We start from the raw sequence: 22,199 nt of genomic DNA on the forward strand, positions 1-22,199 counted from the left end.
GGTGAAACAATATCATTTTCAATTAAAACCAATGACACTTGCATATTTTTTAAACTTATGATTATTTATCATTTTAACTTGTTTTTCAAAGATGGCATGTGACCTCACATGGTATACAAAAATTAACTCATAATGGAACAAAGACCGACATGTAAGAGCTAGGACTATAAAGCTTTTACAAGAAAACATTAGGCATAAATCTCTTGATCCTGGATGAGGCAATGGTTTCTTAGATATACTACGAAAACAATAAGCAACAAAAGAAAAAAGTAGATAGATTGGACTTTATCAAAATTAAAAATGTTTGTGCTTCAAAGGACACTATCAAGAAAGTGAAAAGACAACCCGCGGAGCGCGAGAAAATTTTTGCAAGTCATATATCTGATAAGGGTCTAGTATGCAGAAGACATAGAGACCTCTTAAAACTCAAAATACAAGACAAATAACCCAATTTAAAAATGGGCAAAGGATCTGAATAGACATTTCTCCAAAGAAGACATGAAAACATCCAATCCACATGTGAAAAGATGCTCAACATCATTAGCCATCAGGGAAACGTAAATCAAACCCTGGAATGAGATGCTGCTGCGCACTCGCTAGGACGGCTACGATAGAAAAGACAGATGATAACAAGCGTCAGCGAGAACGTGGAGAAATTGGAACTTTCATCCACTGCAGATGGGAATGTAAAATGTGCGGCCCCTTTGGAAAACAGTCTGGCAATTTCTCAAAAGCTTAAGCAAAGAGTTATCACACGATGCCGCGATTCCACTCCTAGGTGTATGCTCAAGAGAAATGAAAGCATATGTCCACACAAAAGCGTATGCATGAACGTTCATGTATGCATGAACGTTCATAGTAGAATTATTCATGGTAGCCAAAAAGTGGAAACCACTCAAATATCCATGAAATGATGAATGGATAAATAAAATGTGGTGTATCCATACAACAGAACACTACTTGGCAATAAAAAGAAATGAACTGCTGACGCGTGCTACAACATAGATGAAACCTTGAACACATCACGCTAAGTGAAAGAAGCCAGTCACAAAGGACTACAGTGTCTGATTCCATTTACAGGAAATGTCCAGAATAGTCAAATGCACAGGGACGGAAAGTAGATTAGTGGTTGCCTGGTACTGGGGATGTTGGGGAGTGAGTGACAGCTAATGGATACAGGTTTCTCTTTTGAGATGATGAAAATGTTCCAAAATTGATTGTGATGATGGTTGTATAACTCTGTGAATATACTAAAAAAAACTGTATTATTCACTTTATTTATTTTTTAAAGATTGGCACCTGAGCTAATGACTGTTGCCAATCTTCATTTCTTTTTTCTCCCCAAAGCCCCCAGTACATAGTTGGATATTTTAGTTGTGGGTCCTTCCAGTTGTGGCATGTGGGATGCCGCCTCAGCATGGCCTGATGGGCGGTGCCATGTCCACGCCCAGGATCCGAACCGGTGAAACCCTGGGCCACTGAAGCAGAGCGTGTGAACTAAACCACTTGGCCACAGGGCCGGCCCCATATTATTCACTTTAAATGGGTGAATTTTATGGTACGTGAATTATATCTTTAAAAAGCTGTTATTAAAAAATGGCATATGTTATCTAAGGAAAAATTTTATAAATGGCTAAGGCAATAACTAAACTAAATGATCGTGGACTGCTGAGATCAGAAGACTCTTTGTGTGCCCGTGGCCGACAGTGACACTGAGGTTGGCCAGGCTAGAGCTGGCCAAATTTAAAATGGTGTCCTGTGTTACCATGCGATGTGCCTTACTATGTAAAGTAGGCGTGGAGAGGGCAGGCGGGTAAGAAAATACTGTCTCGGATCTCTCATGACTCTTGGAACCTAAAACGGACTCTCAGAGCCAGGCTGTCCAATAGGCGAGGAAAAGAATTCCCACAACCACTCTGTTGTCGGCTCTGACCAGGGGAGTATTTGGCTAACACATGTGTGGAGAAATGCATCTTTCATTCCTTTACTCCTTATTCACTCAACAAGCATGCATGGAGTGAGTATTACGTGTGCAGGCAGTGTGCTAGGAGGTGGGGCCAGGACCCCACAAAGAGCTCTCTAACTTGGAGCAGCCGGGAGGTGGGAGGTAAATGGGGGAGGCAGGGCACGGTGAGAGGACAGTCTCAACCACAGCGTGCGCACAGTGAGGTATTGTTCCAGCTCGAAGTTTAATCAAGAGCCTGAAGGGGCGTCTACTTTACTGAACAGCAAAGAATAGTCCGCAACTAGCTCTGCTCTGCCCGGAGAGGCTGCGCACTCCACGCGCCTGTGGGTAACGGGGACCATGCAGCCTTTACGGAATTTAAGTCTCACCCTGCTACCCGTAAAGTCGGCACAGGGTAAAGGAGCTGCGCGAGTGCTTTCTTAACCCTTAGCTCCAGGGGAAGCTTCCGTGTGGCTCCTCCCGGACAGACACCAGCTCTGCGTTAGGGGCTCTGCATTCACATGCATGCGTCACACGTCCCTCTTCACTCCAAAGACAGGCTGGCGGTGGGTGAGCGCCGCTTTGGGAGGCAGGCCTCTGAGCGTGTCTTCAGGTCCTCGCTTACCATTGGAAATTTACTCGTGTGAGGAGGGCGCTGACTAAGCCTGGGTGAGCGCCTCGTCCTCTCCCCACAGGAAAGCTAGTGTTGGATTTACGGAGGGGGAATTTCTAGACGCTCTCTGATCTCAGCCTAAAATTACAGCTGTTATTACTCAGGAGTGGCGGGACTGTGGCACGCGGGAGCTTTCCATGCCTCCCTACTCCCCGGCTCCAGCGAATTACTGCCGGCTAAGAATGTGGGCGGCATCATTAGATCTGCTCATCTTCATGAGAAATCTCTTGATTTTTAAATAGTGACACATGATCCAAACATTTTAAAAACAATGTTCAGGCCAAATAATACACATCTGCAGGCCAGGCCCAGCCCTCTGGCTGCCATTTTCCCCTTCTGATCTATAAGGTTCCCGTCAGACTAAAATTCCAGGTAGAGAAAAACAGGACATTCTTTTTTTTGTTCCACAAATATTTTCCGACTGTCTTGCCTATATCAAGCTCTGGGCTGGAGGAAAAAAGAGGTCTCTACGTGGGTTTCTAATTTAGGAGTTTTTTAAATTTTAAAAACACAATTAAAAGTTTAATACATTCTTGGAAATAGTAAGGCAAAAAATGAGGCAATCTCTTTCTGTAGTTCCCAACTTGTGGTTTTTTAAACGGTGACTTCCCTTTAAACGTTGTAAAATTAAAACTTGGGTGTGCAGCTTGACAGGTTAACATCTCAGTCTAATGGTCCACATTCTGGAGTCCAGTTGTCCCAAGGACACTGGAAACTTCGACAGATCCTCAGCAATGCTGCTAGGAACTCTAACACCCTGCAGACAGGTGCCAGCAGAGCCAAATGTCAAGTATCTGCACCACTGGCTGTAGATAGTCAGGGCCACGTCCCGGCCAGAACCATTGCGGCTTGTTCCGATGCGCACAGATACACGACACGTGCACACACAGGCAAAACACATGCACACACGCACACACAGACATGACACACACACACACAATGTATTAAAAGGATCATAGGGCCGGCCCCATGGCCGACTGGTTAAGTTCGTGCGCTCCGCTTTGGCAGCCCAGGGTTTCGCCGGTTTGGATCCTGGGCACAGACATGGCACCGCTCATCAGGCCATGCTGAGGCAGCATCCCACATGCCACAACTATAAGAACCCACAACTAAAATATACAACTATGTACTGGGGGCATTTGGGGAGAAAACAAGCAATTAAAAAAAATTAAAAAAAGGATCGTAGACTCCTGGCAGCTCATAGCTGCAAAGCCCTAAAAGACCCTCTGGACCAATTCTTTCATTTTCAGTTGGGGAAACTGAGGCATAGAAAACTGAAGTCACTTGCCCAAAGTCACACAGCTTGTTAGCCACATGGCCAGGAAGCCTGAGCTCATGTCCGGATGACACTGTGTGTAACTAGCGCGCTCACGGATGGGCAGCACTGTCTCCAGACTGGTGGCTAATCATATCTAAAACGTCCCTTAACCTGATTCTTCACAATGACAAACAGCAAGCAATTTTATCACTTTTCTCAAATAAATCAGCTCTGCCTAAGAGCAAAGGGATGAAACGTGCCCCTAGGCCTGGGCTCCAGGAGTCCTGGTTCCTGTTCTGTGACTGAACCACACACAGCTCCTTAGAAGAGGACAGGCCATGGAGGACAGCCTCTTTGTTGGAAATTGGGGGAGCTGAGGGCCAGGTGGGGGGCCTGGGCTGAGGTCACACGCTGGACCCACAGCCGGGACTCTTGACTTCCAAGCCATGGAAAACTTCCCATCCCCCCGACCGCCTTCCTCCAGGAACAGATGCTGGAAACCAGATGTGGCAGCATCCGAGAGCCGGCTTTCCTCTCCCGGCTTTAGAAGGCTGGAGCCGACCTCCCTCTCAGACTAGCCTCAGTTTAAAGGTGGAGAAACTGAGGCCCAGAGGCGTGGAGTTACCTTCTGGGGTAAGAGTGAAACCCAGGAGGCTTCACTTCTCAGAACTCCGCGGGCTCCTCTCCCTCTCACGCCCCAGACGCCCACCCCCCTCCCTCCTTCCTCCACATCAGCCAGGCCGAACGTTTTATAAGCCAGTCAGTCACCCTTTTACCTTTTACAAGGTATTTGACCCCCCAAAAATGTTTTCCACGTGGCCTTGAGGGTACTTTCGAGTTATCCGCCAGGTCTGTTTCCCCTGTGTAAAGTGCAGCCCCAAGTCCCTTAGGGCCCGTCCATACATAGAGCTCTGCCTCTGCATTCCGGACCACCAGCTTCCGGATCCCACCAGGAATCACCCAGCGGGGCTTCAACAGAGCTTTCTTGTCACCTGGGTGTGGCCTTAACCTGAGAGTGTGGCCGGGGCAGAGGGCGCCACCCCACTCATGCCCGTCACAGAAGGGACAAGCAGGGCCCAAACCTCTAAGAGCCCCTCTCCCTCCAAACCTCCCCCAAGCCCAGCACATGCCCTCTTGGAATCCTCTCTTCTCTCTCTCCAGGAACATCCAGGCCTCTGCTCGGCCGCCCTGGCCTCGCTGTAGGATTGGCAAAACCCGACGGCTGCTACTTCCCTAGTCGGCTTATAGCGCATGAGTGCTGGCATGCGGCCCCTGACAGTAATTGTGGTGGGACCTTCTGCTCACAACGGCACCCTTTCTCTCTGGCGTTCACGGCACGAGGTGGGCCAAGCCTTCCCCTCCTGGAGTCCTAATCCTCCTTTCCCGCCTCACACGCGGGCGAGTGCTCTGTGTTTCCTGCTGTGCCAGGTGCTGGGCATCCTGAGACCATCAATGTGTGATAGTGCTCCCCTGGGGCTCACAGCTGGATGGGAGACGCACGCTCAAGTGTGAGCAGCTTCCTTAGCCCTGGCTTCTTGGAGGAGGTAGGCACCGGGCTGAGTGTGTCCCAGGGGACCAGGCAGGAAACAGCAGGTGAAGGGGGAGGTGAGGGGTGTTCCAGGGGACGGAAGGTGCAGCACAGACAAGGCCACAGCAGAACCAGGGGCACGGCCGGCTGGGGGAGGAGTCTGGGCGAGTCTGAAGCTGCAGGGTTCTGAAACGTCTCCGTCCCATGGGCGCCCCCCTCATTCAAGCCATTGTGCCTCTTGCTGGGATCCTCGGAGCAGCCTCCTGGCTGGCCTGCCTGCCTCGGGCTCTCCACCTCACTCCCTTCTCCTCCCATCAGCCAGAGAGACCTTGCTATCACGCACTGACAACACACTCACAGCAGCATAGCCCTCCACCGACCCACAGCATCAGGACCAAATTCCTCAGACAGGCAGGCAGAGCTCTTCCTGGTTTGACCCCAACCTACTCCAGCCTCCTGATCCTCTTCCCATCTTCAAGTATGCCATGTTCCAGCCACTCCAGGCTACTCACATTCCACACCGGCGCCCTGCCCTCACACTGCCGGGCCGTGCTCGGCCGTGCCCTCCGCCTGGAATGCCCTCCCTCCTCTCTCTGGCATCCATCTTTCAAAGCCCTTCCCCTGGGCACCCCGTCCAGCCTTCTCAGTGCTCCCCCCACTGACCTGGCGGCTCTCTTGCCAAACTCCCCTGGGCACCTTGCCACTTCTTAGATAATGCTCATCCTAATTTGTCTTGGAGCACATTTACGCCATCTCTCTCTCCCCGAGGAGACTGAGTGCCCCTCAGGAGCCAGCTGGGATGTTTCTCAGTTGCCTCTGAGTCCCCAGGGCCAAGGACTGGGCACTAAGAAAATGTGCTCTGAACTGTCCAGAATCCCAGCACTGGTGCTCCAGCTGGGAAAAGGATGGCAAGACTGGCACACCCTTCAGGTCAACGTCACACCTGCTGCCCCAGGCTGTTTGTTGGGCCAGCCAACTGCTGCCCCCAGCAGGTTTGGAGAGGGGACACATTAGGAAAGGTGCCAGAGTTGGGGTGCCCACGATGGGACTGGGGTCCCCTGACAGGGGTTTTGAGAAATGTCCCAGAGTAAGACCTCTGTAATGTTTCCTTTGGGGGCCTGGGCTTGGTAAAATTCCTACCTACTTCTCTCCCTCCCCCTCAGGGCTTTCAGCAGAGCAGAACATCAGGCCATCAAACTGGCAAACCCATGGTGACCAACTTCAAATTGTCCCCACTGTCATGTCTCCCGTTCTGGAGTGTGAAAAGCACTCCACTCTTTCAGCTGAGCACATGGCCACTCAGACAAAAGACGGCATTTCCCAGCCTCCCTTGCAGCTAGTTTGAGCCAGGGTAATTAAGCCCCAGTCAATGACAGGAGAAGCGTCCAGGGGCAACTTCCGGCACTTAAATAAGGCACTTAAATATTCAAGTGCTTAAAGGCACTTGAATAAGGGCTTTTCACCTTTTCTTTTTTTCCCCTCCCTCTATTCTGATGCAGCTATCACGGCCACCACCTTGGACCAGGAAGATGAGGGCTACAGCCCAGGGATGGCAGGAAGATGAACTGCATGGACTCTGGGACTCTGGGAAGGCTGGGGAGCTGAGCTCCACAGCAGCCCTAGATTGCCACCTCGGGACTTTTACTTGAGGGATGAACAAACCACGGCTTAAGGCATGTTGTTTTGAGTTTCTACCATTTGCTGCCAAGGTGCATCCTAACTGATGACCTGGGTTCTCATCCCAGGGCTGTGGGGCCACATGGAGGGCACTGGTGCTTTCTTACTTTGGAGCCCCTTTCTGCAAAATGAAGGTCAAAAGCCCTTTTAGCGTGAAACCTCAGAATAAAGCTATGAACTCCATATAGAAGCACTTTATTGATTTCAGTTTTGTCACCATAGGGCATAATTGTTCACTTCCATTCAACTGAACAGACACTGCATTATGGGGACACTCTGTCAGGGCAGCTGCATCTGATTGTGTAAGTGTGCACTGCACAACTCCAAGGGCATTATTTGCTCTCTGGTTTATGTGAACAGTGGCTCCTGGAGTTGTGCTGTGCACAACTTGTACAATTGTACCTGGCTGCCCTATATCTGTGGCCATACAATGTGGCTCAAGAAGCCTAGATATTAGCGGGCACATCATATATTCAAGTTCAACAAACATTTATTAAGCACCTGCTGTGTGCCAGGCACTGGGCAAGGTGCTTTTCATATATCTAATTATATTTACACATATGTGTGTATACATATATATATACACACACCCAGAAACAAAAGCCTGTCATATGGACAGGCTGGGGTTGCAAACTGGGAGGCCGACAGTCTCATCAAATGTCCAACGTGGTTTGTTTGGTCTGTTGTGTTTGAATGAGCCACCAACGTTTTAAAATAGGGACATAGAAATGCACATAAAAATTCATATTTCCAGGGTCCCGCCTGGTGGTACAGCAGTTAATTTCACACTTTCTGCTTCGGTGGCCTGGGGCTCACCAGTTCAAATCCTGGTGCAGACCTATGCACTGCTTGTCAAGCCATGCTGTGGTAGGAGTCCCACATATAAAGTAGAGGAAGATGGGCATGGATGCTAGCTCAGGGCCAGTCTTCCTCAGCAAAAAGAGAGGAGTGGCAGCAGGTGTTAGCTCAGGGCTAATCTTCCTCAAAAAAAAAAAAATTCAGATTTCCAGCATCTCTTAAAATGTTAGGTGAAGTGGCAGCGTTGGGCCTGCACTTTCACAGTGGCAACAATTGGTAGAGCTGAACAGCAAGTGCCCTTTAGTCAAACAAACACAAACTCTCTTGCTTGCCTCAGTCCCCACCACTCCCTACTGTCACATAGAGGTCAAGAAACAGCCACTATTCATCATTGGCTCTGTGCTTGCTTTTCTTCCTGGAGGGTTAAGTGGTAAATAAGACCTTTCTCATGTGACATCTCTTTCGAGAGTGGGAAAGGAAAAGATGCACCGGGATGGCTCTGGGCCTCGAGAAACCAGCCCACCTCCCTCCTTCATCGAGGTTACCGCCTGACACTGGGTGCACGGCCGCTGCCTCCAGAGTAGAGAGCGAGCTCTAGAAGGGGAGAGACGGGGAAGAAGCTGGGGGGTGGGAAGGCAGGGTTTAAACTTTATCTATAGCGATTTGTTTTTCTTTTTAAGGGCGATCTGGATCAAATAAGGCAAAATTTTTCCCTTTGTTAAATCTGGATGATGGGAACATAGGCATATTCTGACCTCTGCTATATGTTTACCATGTTTCCTATTAAAAATGTCAGAATCGAAAAGGAAACTGCTCAGCGTCCTCAGTGGGGCGGCGCCGAGCGGGGGGCTGGGGGGAGGGTCAGGAAGGCGGCCCACGGAGCGGGGGCGGCTGGGCCTCGAAGACTGGGAGGCTCTGACTCGAGGAGTGGAGGGCGCTGGGTCCAGGTCTCCAGGGAAGCGGCAAGCAGGGGCAGGGAGGAGGGGCCGAGCTGAAAGAGGGCATTCTGGGGAGGCTGGGGAGGGGTGTGGGGAGGGGCTCATGGGGTGGGGTGGGGACACCCTGACACCTGGCCGCCCTCGCCCTCGCCCTCGCCCTCGCCCTCGCCCCCCAGGCCCACCCTCGGCTCTGCGCGGACCGGCAGTGTTTCTAAGGATGCGGGCCTATTTTTAGAGCAGAGATTTATTTCTTTCCATTTCAACTGTTTACTTCTGTCCCGGGCTTGCGAATCTGCCGGTTTGTGTTACAGGAGAACCACGCCCCGTGGACCGAACCTGGCGGCCTCCTGCTTGCAGCACACCATCTGGGGTGTGAGTAGGGAGGGTCTGACGATTCTGTGGAGTCTGGTGGGAAGCCATGCCGTGTGACAGCAAGTCCCAGGTTCTCGTCCTGGGTCTGCGGCTGACTTGCTGTGTGACCCTGAACAAGTCCTTTCCCTTTTCCGGGCTTCAGAGTTTTTGTTGTTTTGATTTTTCACCACTAAAGTGGTGGTAACAATACTTACCTCAAAGCGTTGGAACAACACGCGCGGGGACCCGTCAATCAGGATTTCTCCGCCCACGCCAAGTCTGTACGCACAGGGGCCAGGGGTGGGGGGGGGGGGTTCACCGCGGCTCAGGGTCCTTCCAGCTCTGAGATCCCACAGTTCCAGGTTTTCCCCTCCATCGTTTCTTCCTGCAGGTCATGGCTCCTTGTTGTCAGAACTCTTGACACATTCTGGGCCAAGAGGGGCAGGTCTGCCTGGATTTTGTCCATCACCTACTAGCTGTGGGACTCTGGGGACCCGTCTCCTTTCCTTGGAACAGCTTTAACCCTGGCCTGTGGGGATCGGACCCATAGGGGCCTGTGGAGATTGTATGAGACGCTGCCCACAGAGCACGGCATGGCGCCTGGCATGCAGGAAGACCTGAGGAGGGGGTAAGATGATGATGATGATGATGACGACCGCAGGCCGTGCAGGGGGCCTGTGGTTTCCCATCGTTGTTTCTGTGGTTATAAGGTGACACATTCCCACGATCAGACTTCAAAATCAACTCTTTGGCCCCAATTTCTTTATAAGGTTGGGATTATTTCTACCATCTTCTCTCCCGCAAATATTTTGGTCCTTTTACTGAGACATTTAAAAAAATATTCTTCCTTTTCCCCAAAGCCTCATTAACAAGTGACATTTAGAGGTTCAGTTGTGTTGGTGGCTTCTTTCTTTTTAAGGTTAGTATTTATGGTGAAAATAACATAACTTCAAAGGAAACCAAATTGGAAAGATCAATTTGCTGGGTATTCCCACTCGGTACTCTGACTTCCCTGCCAGGCCCCGTCACACACAGGCTCCCAGGAGGTGACAGCTAACAGCAGGCTCCTGGCTCACGACTGTTTGGCTGGAATCCCGGCACCACCCGGCCTGCGTCCTGGGCTGGTTACTTCTTTTCTCTCAGCCTCAGTTTCCCATTTTTAAAATGAGGCTGAGGGGCTCGCCCGGTGGCGCAGTGGTTAAGTGCACACGTTCCACTTTGGTGGCCTGGGGTTCACCGGTTTGGATCCCAGGTGCAGACATGGCACCGTTTGTCAAGCCATGCTGTGGTAGGCGTCTCACATATAAAGTAGAGGAAGATGGGCATGGATGTTAGCTCAGGGCCAGTCTTCCCCAGCAAAAAGAGGAGGATTGGCAGTAGTTAGCTCAGGGTTCATCTTCCTCAAAAAAAAGTAAAAAAATAAAAAAGAATGAAACAGGGCTGATAACCAACGCTCTCGGAGGACTAAACGAGACACTCCAGCAGGGCTGTGCCCGTGGCCCACCCGGGCAATGTTAACCCTCTACTGATCCTACAAGAACTTGTACACGGTCCCCTGCGCAGGCCGCAGGGGACGCATCATTCTCCGACGTCTCGGATGTTGCCCATTGTCCCCACCGCCTGTACAAAAGCCGTCTGAACGCAGGAATTGGCTCAGCTTCAGAGCAGCATCCACTTAACTCCAGAGACGAGAAGGGCAGCTCCTCTCGGGAGTCAGTCAACAGTGGATACTTTTAGCACAGGGAGCATTCCTCTCCCGCGGGAGGCCAAGGCCAGCAACCTCATGATAAGCTCGAGTTTTCCAGGCCGCAGAGGGAGAGAGAGACAGTTCCGGGGACTTTTCTTTTTAATGCGCACAAGTTTGGACTCTTGTGCTGCAGACAGAGCTGCCTTTCCACTCTCCTGCTGTCCCGGGTCACATGACACGGGGCTCAACAGCTGCCTCACTGGAAAGGTGAGCCCCCGAGAGGGACAGCTGCATTCAGGTGACAAGGCCGCCAGGAACTGCTCCTAAAATCATGGATGCGTAGTGCTGGTGGGGGGTGTCCGAGGGCATCTGGGCTGACTGCGTCCACTTTACAGACAGAAACTGGATTCCAAGGAGGGACAGGCAGCAGCCTCAGTCGGGAGCAGAGCGAGGACCGAACAAGGACTGCTGCGCCACAGCTGTTTCCAGGAGGACAGGAGGATGACTGTGCACAAAGCAGGGCACACCTGTGGCTCCCACCACCTTCCTGAAGACGCCAGTGAAGCCTCAGAGCCACGTGGCTAGGACGGGACCTCTTAGAACCAGGTCCCGGCTCTGCCACTGCCTCGTTGTGGGACCTGGGACAAGTTACTTGACCTCCCGGTTGTCATCTGTATAATGGGGGTGATAACAGGGCCTGCCTCACAGGATTATGATGAGGGGTGAATGAATTAATATTTTCAAAGTGCTTAAAACAGTGTCTACACATAGAAAATGGCGTATGAGAGCTTGTTAAACAAAAATTACAAAAGGAGGCGTGCAGAGTATGACAGAGGGAGCAGGGGACCCGAGTTCTGGCCTGGCTCTGTTTGGACGTGTGACCTAGAGCAAGTGCCTTCCCCACGCTGGGTGCAGTTTGGGCTCTGGAAGGGGGAGAGTTGGACACCGGCGGGTCTCTGTGTCCCCTCCCGGCCACCCTGTCACGGTGTGCATACCTTGGCCTCTCCCTGCGCTGGGATTTCAGAACACGGGCCAAGGGCGGGTGAATTCGAGCTGGAATGTTTGTGCTCTTAGAAAGAAGGGAGGCCCACCAGGCCCTTTCAAAACCTTCGTATGACTTGCAAATCAGGTAACAGAGACATCTCAGTGAAGGGGCCAATTGTGTGGTGGGGACAAAAACCCCACTGGCCTCCGTTATCTCCTATCCTCTCTCTGATTTCTCTTTTCTTTTCCTTGAACTTAGAGAGAAAGGAGTCTTTGAAAATGTCCATTTTGAAACCACAATGGAACAAGAATCCCAGGTCTCGGATTGCCCACCTTGCTCCCCAGTCCAAACGCACGTCCGCCTCGTCCTGCCAGAGTGGGAGGCGCACACACGTTGGAGCCTGTTTGAGATCTGAGTCTCTGCACCTGCTCCCGTGAGGCTGCGCAAGTCAGTCAGCTCCCTGCTTCTCCATCCCTCCGCGGACACAAGCGCACCTTCTCCTTAATCACCTGTGAGCAGGGCCCCGGGGTGCTGCTGGGTGAGAGGTGCAGGGGCCCTGGGAATCTGCTGCTGGGCCAGGTGCCCTGACAGCTGCGGTGGGGGCGCTGTGGGAGCTCTTTGCCCATTTAGAAATGAAACAAGCTCCCACCCTGGGTTCCGACAGGGCTCCGCCATCAGCCCCTCCCCACTCCCGGGTCGGATGCTTGGCTCTGACCTGTCACCACCCACCCAATTTGCAGCCACAGCCTAATTTAAATTCATTCCCACCTGGCAGCTCAGAGCAGCTCAACAGCCCAAAGGCCAGAGGCAGCGGGCCCCGGGGGTCTGCCCTGGGAACGGGAGACTGTGCAGTATGTGCACTATGGCAGAAGGGCTGCGGAGAGGCCCGGGGCCCTCCCTCATCTTCGGGAAGGGCTCTCCCAGCCCTGGCCGGGCAGGATGACGGGCTCCTGTGTGAGCCCCTTCTACCTCTCACTGGCTCCCCGGAACCTCCTCCCGGCCATCTGTCCTCAGTCGGCAAGCCCCCCGAGTCACTGCACGTCGAGGGCCCCTGGACCTACTGAGAAAAGTCCGAACTCTTCAGCCCGCCTTGCCCCCCGCCTGTCCCCATTATCTGCTCCAAACCCCTTTCCAGCTCCTCTAACCCTGCACAGACACCACACGATGTCCCGGCCCCAGTTACCTTCCAGGCACGAGACTTTGCTGATGGCCTCCATTCGGCCAAGAATCCTTTGTTTTTATTCTTGGCTTAGAAAACCTCAGGGCCCAGTTCCACTCTCACCTGCTCTGGGAAGCCTGCCACCAGTAAGGATTCACCCTGTCCCTGCGCTCCTGTCGGCCCCTTTAGGAAGGAGTCGGTCAGGCCTGCTGCCCCTCGGACCGAGCATCTGGCGGGCAGAGTGCCAGCAGGCTGCCCTGTTGGTGGCAGCGCAGGGCCTGTGCTGGCAGGGAACGGAGCATGTCTGTGGGATTGACTAGAAGTAGCTACATGCCCCTGTTGTTCTCACTCTTTAAAGCTGTTTGTTCTTGTAATTCTGCGCGACAGTGATCCAGGATAGAATTAGAACAGGATAATGTTGCAGCGAAAGGCTGGGAGCTTGATCGTTTCTTGCCTATGTCACTTATTTTTACTGAAACCCAGGCTACCGGGGAGCAACCCAAGGTCCTCCCACCAGCGCTGCCTTCTCATCCACCTGAGCAGCCTCATTGCGGGGGCAGGGGGAAGTGGTGAACAGCAAGATGAGGACACACTGCTGGAGGGATTTGTCATTCTATGGGGCCTAGGACCTGGGACCCCAGTCGAGGATTCTGGGTTATCTAGAAAGAAGCCATTTAATTGCATCTGGAGATAAGATCAGGTTATAAGCTCATGGAAGCTCAGCCCTGAAAGGGACCAACCAATGCCATCATTTCATGACCTAGGGAAGGACAGCAACTGGCCCAGGGTCACATGGAGTGGAAGGGACAGGGCCAAGGCTGAACTGGACCTCTGACCTCTAGTCCTGCATTTTTTCCTGCTAACCTCCTCTCCCTCTGCATGAGCTACAATCACTCAAAGGCTAGCGAAATGGTAGAGCTATGTTCCTTTCTTTACGGATGACTGTTAAACTAGAGTTGAGCAACGATAGGTCAAAAAAAAAGTGTGAAATGTTCCATTTTTAATTAAATAATATATCAAATGGAAAATTCACTGAATTCACTGACATTCATTACCTACCTTCTCTGTGCTGGGCATTGACCTGGGTACCTGGGATATAGATATAGGATGAAGGCCCCGTCTAGTAGGACCCAGGAGTCCCGCCCTCAGCCCTGCTAACGGCTCCAGAGTGGCTGGCCAACCACAGACGTGACCAGGGAGCCTCCTGCCTCTTGATGCTGTGGTCCTGACTGCAGAGGCAAATTCTGAGCATTAAACATACTTATTAAACGTGCCAACTAGGAGATGCAATGATAAAAACATCAAACAGGTGAAAGGGATCCTTCTGGTCCTTTATTTCTCAGTTAATTCATTCCATGACACATTGGCCACCCTCTGAAGCAGCTGGCAGGGTGGAGTGGGCGATTCCCTGCAGGGCTGGGGCACGTTCTCGAGGGGGCTGTGTCTGCTCTGAACCAGTGTCCAGTAGACGGTGCTGCTTCCCCCATAGCCAGGACTCACAGTTCCAGGATTCAAAGGTGGAAGTGGGAGTGGCACCACCCACTATTACCCGTCATGACCCACGGGCAAAATGTTCACTTCCTGTTCCTGTTACCTTATGCTCTGCTGGCCTAGAGGTCTTAGTTCCAGAGGAAGGAATGCTTCCACCAGGAGACATAGCAATGATTCCATTGGACTGGAAGTTAAGACTGCCACCCAGCCACTTTGGGCTCCTCATGCCTCTGAATCAATGGGCAGAGAAGGTATTTCTGTCCTGAGTGGGGTGATTGATCCTGATTACCAAGGGGAAACTGGACTGTTGCTGCGCAGTGGAGGTGAGAAGGCGTGTGTCTGCAATATAAGAGAGTCCTCAGGGCTTTCTCAGTGTCACCGTGCCCTGCGATTAATGTCAATGGAAAACTACAAGAACCCAGTCCAGCAGGACTACTGACTCAGTGGCCCAGGCCCTTCCAGAACAAAGGTGTAGCTCGTCCTACCTGGGAAAACACCACAACCAGCTGAGATGCTGCTGGGGGCAAAGGGAATACAGACTGGGTAGATGTAAATATCACTATGGCCATGGGACCAGTCAGAGAAACAAGGACTGTAACTGTCGCAGAGTATTTCCTCCTTATTTTGTTGTGAATATGTTTGTGTGTATGTGTGTATTAAGCAAATATCTTTGTTTTCTTCTCCTATTCTCCTATCATGTAACATAAGATATATTGATTTTATATCATAGTATTTATTGTTAATTTTACCTTGTAGTCCTTAAGTTACGGGATATCAAGGAGAAGAGTGAACATCGCTCAAGGACTCTGCCTCCTCTTCTGGAAGGTGGTACATGGGGTAGTTGTGTCATGTTAGCAGAATTATGACCTTGTTATTGTCTTTACAGGGAGATAAGTGTGGTTTAAGGAGATCTGTATGGGTGCCAAGTTGACAAAGAGTGTTGTGATGGTTAATACCGTATGTTAACTTGACAGGGCCACGGGTGCCTAGACATTTGGTTAAACATCATTCTGGGTGTGTCTGTGAGGGTGTTTCTAGACGAGAACAACATTTGAATTGATAGACTGACTAAAGCAGATTGCCTCCCCTGAGGAGGGTGGGCCCCATCCGATCAGTTGAAGGTCTGAATAGAGCAGAAAAAGCTGACCTCCCACCAGCAGGAGCGAATTTCCTTCTGCCTGACTGCTTGAGCTCGGACATTGGTTTTCCTCCTGCCTTTGGACTCATATTGAAACATCGGCTCTTCCTGGGTCTTGAGGCTGCCAGCCTGGGCGACCGAGACTACACCATTGGCTCTCTTTCTTTGGACTCAGGCTTGAACGACACTACCAGCTCTGCTGGGTCCAGCTTGCCCACTGCAGATCTCGGGGCTTGTTGGCCTCTATGATCATGTGAGCCAACTCCTTATAACAAATCTCTTTTTATATGTATATATATCCTATTGTTTCTCTAGAGAACCCTGACTAATACAACACACACACACATATACACACAGACACACACACACACCCCCCTCCAAAGGCAATGTTATGCCAATGTCATTGCCAAAAAAGGAAAGAGGAAGGGGTAGCTTCCGAAGTCGGCACCTGCCCCTCCCCCAGGTGGCGATGGTGCTGCCTGCACTGTGACAGCGTGCTCGCCTGTAGTGCCTACTCACGTCAGGGTCCAACTCATCCAGCTCATTTTCCAGGGTCCTGAGCTCTTCCTCACTTAGGGCTCCGAGGATCTCGTCTTCATCCAGGTCGCGGTATTTCTCTAGTTCTCGTCGGTACGACATCGTAGAAGAACCTGCCTTTGTCTTCTGAGTTTCTGTACTGATCTCTGACCTACCAGAAAGAGAAAAATCTTAGAAAGACCCTTCTCGGATTTGCTCTCTCAGAGCAAATAGATGCTGCCACTCCCACGGTGGCCCGAGCACGTTTTATAAGTGGTCTGGATACTAATTACTGTAGCGGAACACTGCACTACGTTGGACTAATTCTCTAATAAAACTGCGCAAGGTGAAGTCCCGAGGGCAGGCGAGTTAATGAATGTGATGGGCGGTGTTGGCACGGCCATTAAGCACGAGTAATAGGTGGTTATAAACGGCTTATGAGGGCCTGAACCTATTTTATTCTTGAAGTAGTTTAAATAATTTTCTGTACCACCCTGTGCCCTTCACCCATACCCGGAAGGAAAACACGAATGCTGGAAAGCCTGCCCAGGCTGACCTGAGAAGAGGGGGAGCACCAACGGTTAACGGAGCCTGTGCTGCCTGCAGGCCCCTCCCTACAACGTCGCCTTCCATCCTCACACAAAGCAGCCCCCAGCACTGGCTGACTTTCACCACCCGCTGCCCAGCCCCAGGTGAAGCGCCTCACACGGGTATCCTAATTCAAGCCCTGGGGCAGGTGTTTGCTGTTAGCCCCATTTTGCCAATGAGGACGCTGAGCTTGGGGGGGTTGAGTGACTCCAGCAAACCACACGGCCAGGAAGTGGCCGCTGGCACCCAGGTCTGCTGGCGCTCTGAGTGCACTGGCTCTGGCCGTTGTATCCCAGCGCCTCTTTCACAGGATCAGCTCCTGTCACGGCCAGAGCAGGCTGCCTCGTCCAGACCCTCCTCTCCCGCCTGAGGGAGCCGGCTGGCCCGGGGGGGTCCAGGTCTGCCACCGCCCAGGCTGCTCTCCTTGGCTAGAGAAGGCTACTGCTCATTTCCCACGTCACAGATGACACGGAGGCCCTGTGTTTGGGTCCCGTGTCTGCTACTTCCCATAACCATGACATTCTCACACCTCTGAACTCATCTGATCCTGACACCACACCCTGTAAGTTGAGTCGTTCAACTAAAACTATTTTCTCAATGAAGAAACTGAGGGACGGCCTAGGGCTTGACTCAGGACCCCTGTTCGGACCCCAGCTGCTTCGCCTCACACCTCACTGCCTCTCATGCAGCCTGGGAGACACGACAGGGCCTTACGCCCTTCTGCCTTCCAGCTTGGCCGGATCCATCTGATAACATGACGAGCCCGGCTCATGTCACCTCCTGTGAAGCCTCAGTGTCCCCTCACTCAGCAAAGGTCATCACGACCATAGCACTGGGTCCACACCGCTCCACGCAGCTCACGTGTCTGTCTCCATGGCTTCCCCATGGGCAGGGCCTGGTTTACTTCCTCCTGCTCTCCCCAGGGCCCAACTCAGGACTGTACACACAGCAGGAAGTTTCGTGCTGAAATGAACCCAACTCCAGTCCTCTGCCTGCCTTGGTTGGTCTAGACAGAAAGCCTTGAGGAGAGGCTGGGCCCCTTTCCTCTTAGAAAATGTCAGCTTGCTGCAGAAGCTCCAGCATCTCCGTATTTGAGTCTGTTCCCACCTGTCCTTCAACCTACGTGAGTTAGCCGTCCGCCCTCCTTTCTGAAGCTGGCGGGCTAAAAGGTGAGGCAGCAGTGGAGGGCTTCCTTAGATGGTGCGGATGGAACGTGGCACTGCACACTGAACTGGTGTTACACGTAGAATTCCGTCCCCCCTCCCAAAGTCTTATGTTGAAGTTCTAACCCCCGGCACCACATTGTAAGAGCGAATGTGACATTACTTGGAAATAGGGTCTTTGCAGGCATAATTGGTTAAGTATACGTGAGGTCACACTGGAGGGGGGTGGGCTCCTAATGCAACATGACCGGTGTCCTTAGGAAAAGGGGAAATTTGGACAGACACACCCACAGGAAGTACACCACGTGAAGATGAAGGCAGAGATGGGGGGATGCTTTTACAAGCCAAGGAACCCCAAAGATTGCCAGCAAACCACCAAGAGCCGGGGGAGAGGCCTGGAACAGATCCTCACGGCCTCAGAAGGAAGCAACGCTGCCGACACCTCATCTTGGACTTCCAGCCTCCAGAATGTAGGGGCAACACCTTTCTGCTGTGAAAGCCGTTCTGTTTGTGGCACGTTGTCACGGCGGCCCCTGAATACAATTGGTGTCACCTTCTGCACAGCGTTTTGCCTTTTTAGACCCCCATGCAAACAAACAAAACCATGGTTCATCTGTGAAGTGACAGATGGAATCTTCCAGAATAGAGAAAAATGAAAACTGGGAAGAGATAACCAACTAATCAATCAAAAAGCTGGAATTGGTTGTTAATTAAAAACAACTAAAACAATTAAAAAGAAGCTAAAGCCAAGTTCACTTAGCTAACAGCAAAAGCCTGCATTTCAGAAAACTGAGCTGAGCGTTCTTAATGTAAGTTTGTGCATGTGTGGGCACGTTTGTGGAGAAATCCAGCACGTGACAGCTGGCTTGATAAGAAGGGACTTGCTTTCCAAATACAGAAAGCCGTGGTGCCATCCTTTCCTCTAAGAACAGCTCAGCTTGGCCTCACACCTTCCTCTGACCAGACCCCGAGAATGCAACGTCCAGACCACAAACAGGCCCCTCTTTGATTCATTTCTATTTACTTCCAAAGAAGCACACCAGCTGACAATGCTCCGGGATAGACCAAAAAACTTTCCTGAAGCCCTCAGAGGACAGCCGAATTTGGCTTTTCCTGAGTGGAGCCAGGAGAGGATCTTTGGTCTCATCCTGGGGCCAAGAGGGACCCGATCGAAGGGCTCAGAAGCTTCCAGAAGCAACTCGCAGAGACTCCAGGACCACCTCTGAACCAGCCTCTCTTATGTGGGCTGCAAAACACGCTGTTGGTGCTCACTCGGTTTTGAGTCACAGGCCTCTGGGCTCCAGGCCTCCTCAAAAATGTCGGCATGCTTCCACACACTGAATGTTTCCAAGAGGGGCAGGTTACAAGCAGAAGTTTTCAGTCCTTTTGACCATAAAACCATGTCTCTGAGAAAGTGCTCCTGGAATTGGAACCTCATGAAACAAGTCTGGGACAAACAGCCTCAGATTCACCTCTGGGTCACATGAGGGAGCCGCTCAGAACCACACAGGAAGGGACACAGGGACGGGACCAGCTGGGACAGTCTCAGGCCCCTGGGAGCTTCCCATGCTTGTTGTCTTTGCCACGTAACTTATTTATGGGAGAAAGGATGAGCCAGGATGAGGGAGCCAGGGAGAGAGGCATCCATGTCAGAGCCGGCTTGGGAAAAAGGAGCAAGAAGAGAGAGGCAGGTGGCAGCTATGGGGCCTGCTGCAGCAGGGATGGGGCTGGGGTGGCAGGCCACCTCCAGAGCTGCCACCCTGAGGGGGCAGTCATTAAATTCCCTAAAGAAGTCTCCCTCTTAGCACGCCCAGGAAAGGCACTGTACCAATTACACACTGCAAGGTGCTGTTGAATTAAAAAGTCCTATTTCAGGGATTTAAAAGGCCCTTTTTAATGTCAAGTGTCCTGTGAATATTATGGGGTGATGAGGCATTACATTAAATAAGCTGAGAGGAACGGAGAACTCCTAAGGTAAACTATGAAGCTGTCAGCTCCAAGCCGCACTCAGCCACTTGGCTCCCAGGATGGTTTCCCTCCAGCAAGATTCTCCTCCCATGGGGCGACCTGCGGGGACTGGAGGTGGGGGCACGGGGTGGGAGGAGGATGAAAACCGTGCGTTAACAGGGCCCCTGCAAGCCCGGCCTTCAAGTACCGCGTGGAAGAGATGGTATTGTGTAACTGTTCATAAAAGGCCTCCGTTTCTTAATAAAAGAGGCGTCACACATGGACACAGGCCTGAGAGTCTTAAGACTCCGGTTGGAGCGTGGGCTGTGGCGGTCACTCCCTGGGTGAGGCTTGCCGAGCGCCTCCGCTCCTCCAGGCCTCCATCCTCTCACCTGTGCAACGAGCACAAGTGGGCCAGGGAATTCTGCTGGTGACCCAGCCCTCCTGGAGACATCTGAGAAGTGGATCACAGGGCTGGTCTTTAAACCGTGCCCAGGGGAGATCTCAGGCTCTGGACAGTTCCTGGGGGCCCCTGCAGGGGCTTCAGGACGAGAGGCTAGGTGAGGAGCTCCCCCTGGTTTTGCTGGTTTATTTGAGCTTCCGTGGAAGACTTCCTTTGAAGGAAGGATTCAGCCGCGAAAAGAGAAAGTTGAGAATCACTGGACGGGGTTTCTCCTTCTGTACAGTGAGAGGGTCACGGGACTCGCCCCAAAGGGTGTTTCGAGGATGAAGTGGTGACAAGCAGCTGAGGTGACAGCCTGGGCTGGGGCGTGGTCCACACAGGCTCCACAGACGGGAGCCACGAGCGTGAGGCTGCTGCTGTGGTCGCAGCCTCTCCCCTTGCCGCTCCCCAGACACTGTCGTCAGACTGAACTTCCCTCAGATAAGGACCCATGTCTTATTTGTCTTCATGTCCCCTCTGCCTGCTGAAGCTGCTGGCAGGGAATGGGCACATTCGGGTTTGGGTCTAGTGTCTTTAGAACTTTGGGCAGGCCCCTTTTCTTCTCAGATCCTCTGTTTTCCCATCTTTAAAATGGAAAGATCAGACCAGGTCTGGGAGGGCCGGGACCCCAAGAGGGGAGTGACAGGCAGGGAGGGGTGAGGAAGCTGCCCGGACTCCCAGCATGGCTGCACCTCTGTCACCTGCTTTATAAACTGGGTCCTGAGTAAGAGTTGGTAGAAAAATAAAAGGGCAGCTCAATAAATTTAAAACACGTTTAAAACCCTAAGTCTCCCAAATCTGGTGTGTATATTACACCAAGAGCATGTCCGGCCTCCCTGCTCCTCAGCGGCAGGAGCCTTCAGCCGCGGCTCAATATGAAAAACAGGATTTACAAGCCGTGTCAGGAAGTAAAAGTAGGCAGGTTGGACAGTGGGTCCAAAAATGAAAGGGTCAAGGGCTGAGGCCATCCATCAGGAAACGTCAGAAATGAAAGCTCCGAGCCGGGGAAGCTCCTGGAGGACCAAATGTGCTTTTAAATCTTTCACAGGAAGTGGGTCCCTCCACTTCTGCTAATGGCTTCTCCAGCATCCGCCCCCCGCCCCCGGGGACACTCAGGGAGGAGGGGCCGGGCGGCATCTTAATTTATGACTGTACCCCCCGAGGTCAGGAGGAGGTGAGTCACAGCTCAAAGGAATATTTTCCAGTTCTGCCATCTCCTTATGGCAGCCACAGGGAACGTCTTGATCACGGCGAAGAGATGCTGATTTATGAACAAAGCTGATTCCTCACCCCACCCCGTCTTTGTCCTTCTCTTTGGCTAAAGGGATTTTAGGCCATGATGCCTCATCAGTGAAGCCTGCACCTCTTCCCTTGGCTTTAGGGACACAGAATGCCTGAGATGTCCCCCTTTCCTCCCTAGAGAGCTGTCTCCCCCCTGCCCTCCTTCAAGGGGCACCTCTGGGGACAGCCATGCTTTACATCATGTGACAACCCCTTCAGCTGATTGGACAAAGTGGCTGCCTGGCTCAAGGGCAGCCAACTGATTGGCTATTCGATGACCTATGAGGCGCTTGGGAAAAAACAAAAAGATGATGGGCGAATGAGTTCCTTTATTTCATGGCGTTAGTACTAATTTCCTGGGGCTGCCCTAACAAAGTGCCGCAAACTGAGGGGCTTAAACCACAGGAATTTATTGTCTCAGTTCAGGAGGCTAGAAGCCCAAAGTCTAGTGTCAGCAGGGATGGCTCCTTCCTAGGGCTCTATGGGAAAATCTGTTCCAGGCCCCTGTCTCCACTCTGGGAGCTCAGGGGTTCCAAGTTGGGAGCTGGCAGCCTTCCCATTCTGTACATGTCTGTGTCCAAAGGTCCCCTTTATATAAGGACACCAGTCATACTGGATAGGGCCTGCCCTATGA

At 51.9% G+C, this 22,199-nt stretch overlaps 1 protein-coding gene across 4 annotated transcripts in view; it reads right to left on the bottom strand.

Annotated features, from left to right (window-relative positions):
* TMOD1 (tropomodulin 1) overlaps window positions 1-22,199 on the bottom strand; it is an 82,320-nt gene that overhangs the window by 45,711 nt on the left and 14,410 nt on the right. For all 4 annotated transcript variants that reach the window (XM_014859748.3, XM_044779166.2, XM_070519150.1 and 1 more), the window contains exon 2: window positions 16,148-16,316. In XM_014859748.3, coding sequence (XP_014715234.1) covers window positions 16,148-16,267 — 120 coding nt within the window. In that variant the 5' untranslated portion in view covers window positions 16,268-16,316. The remainder of the gene's footprint in view (window positions 1-16,147; window positions 16,317-22,199) is intronic.

Source organism: Equus asinus, chromosome 10, assembly GCF_041296235.1.
Source record: "Equus asinus isolate D_3611 breed Donkey chromosome 10, EquAss-T2T_v2, whole genome shotgun sequence".
Classification (NCBI taxonomy): Eukaryota; Metazoa; Chordata; class Mammalia; order Perissodactyla; family Equidae; genus Equus; species Equus asinus.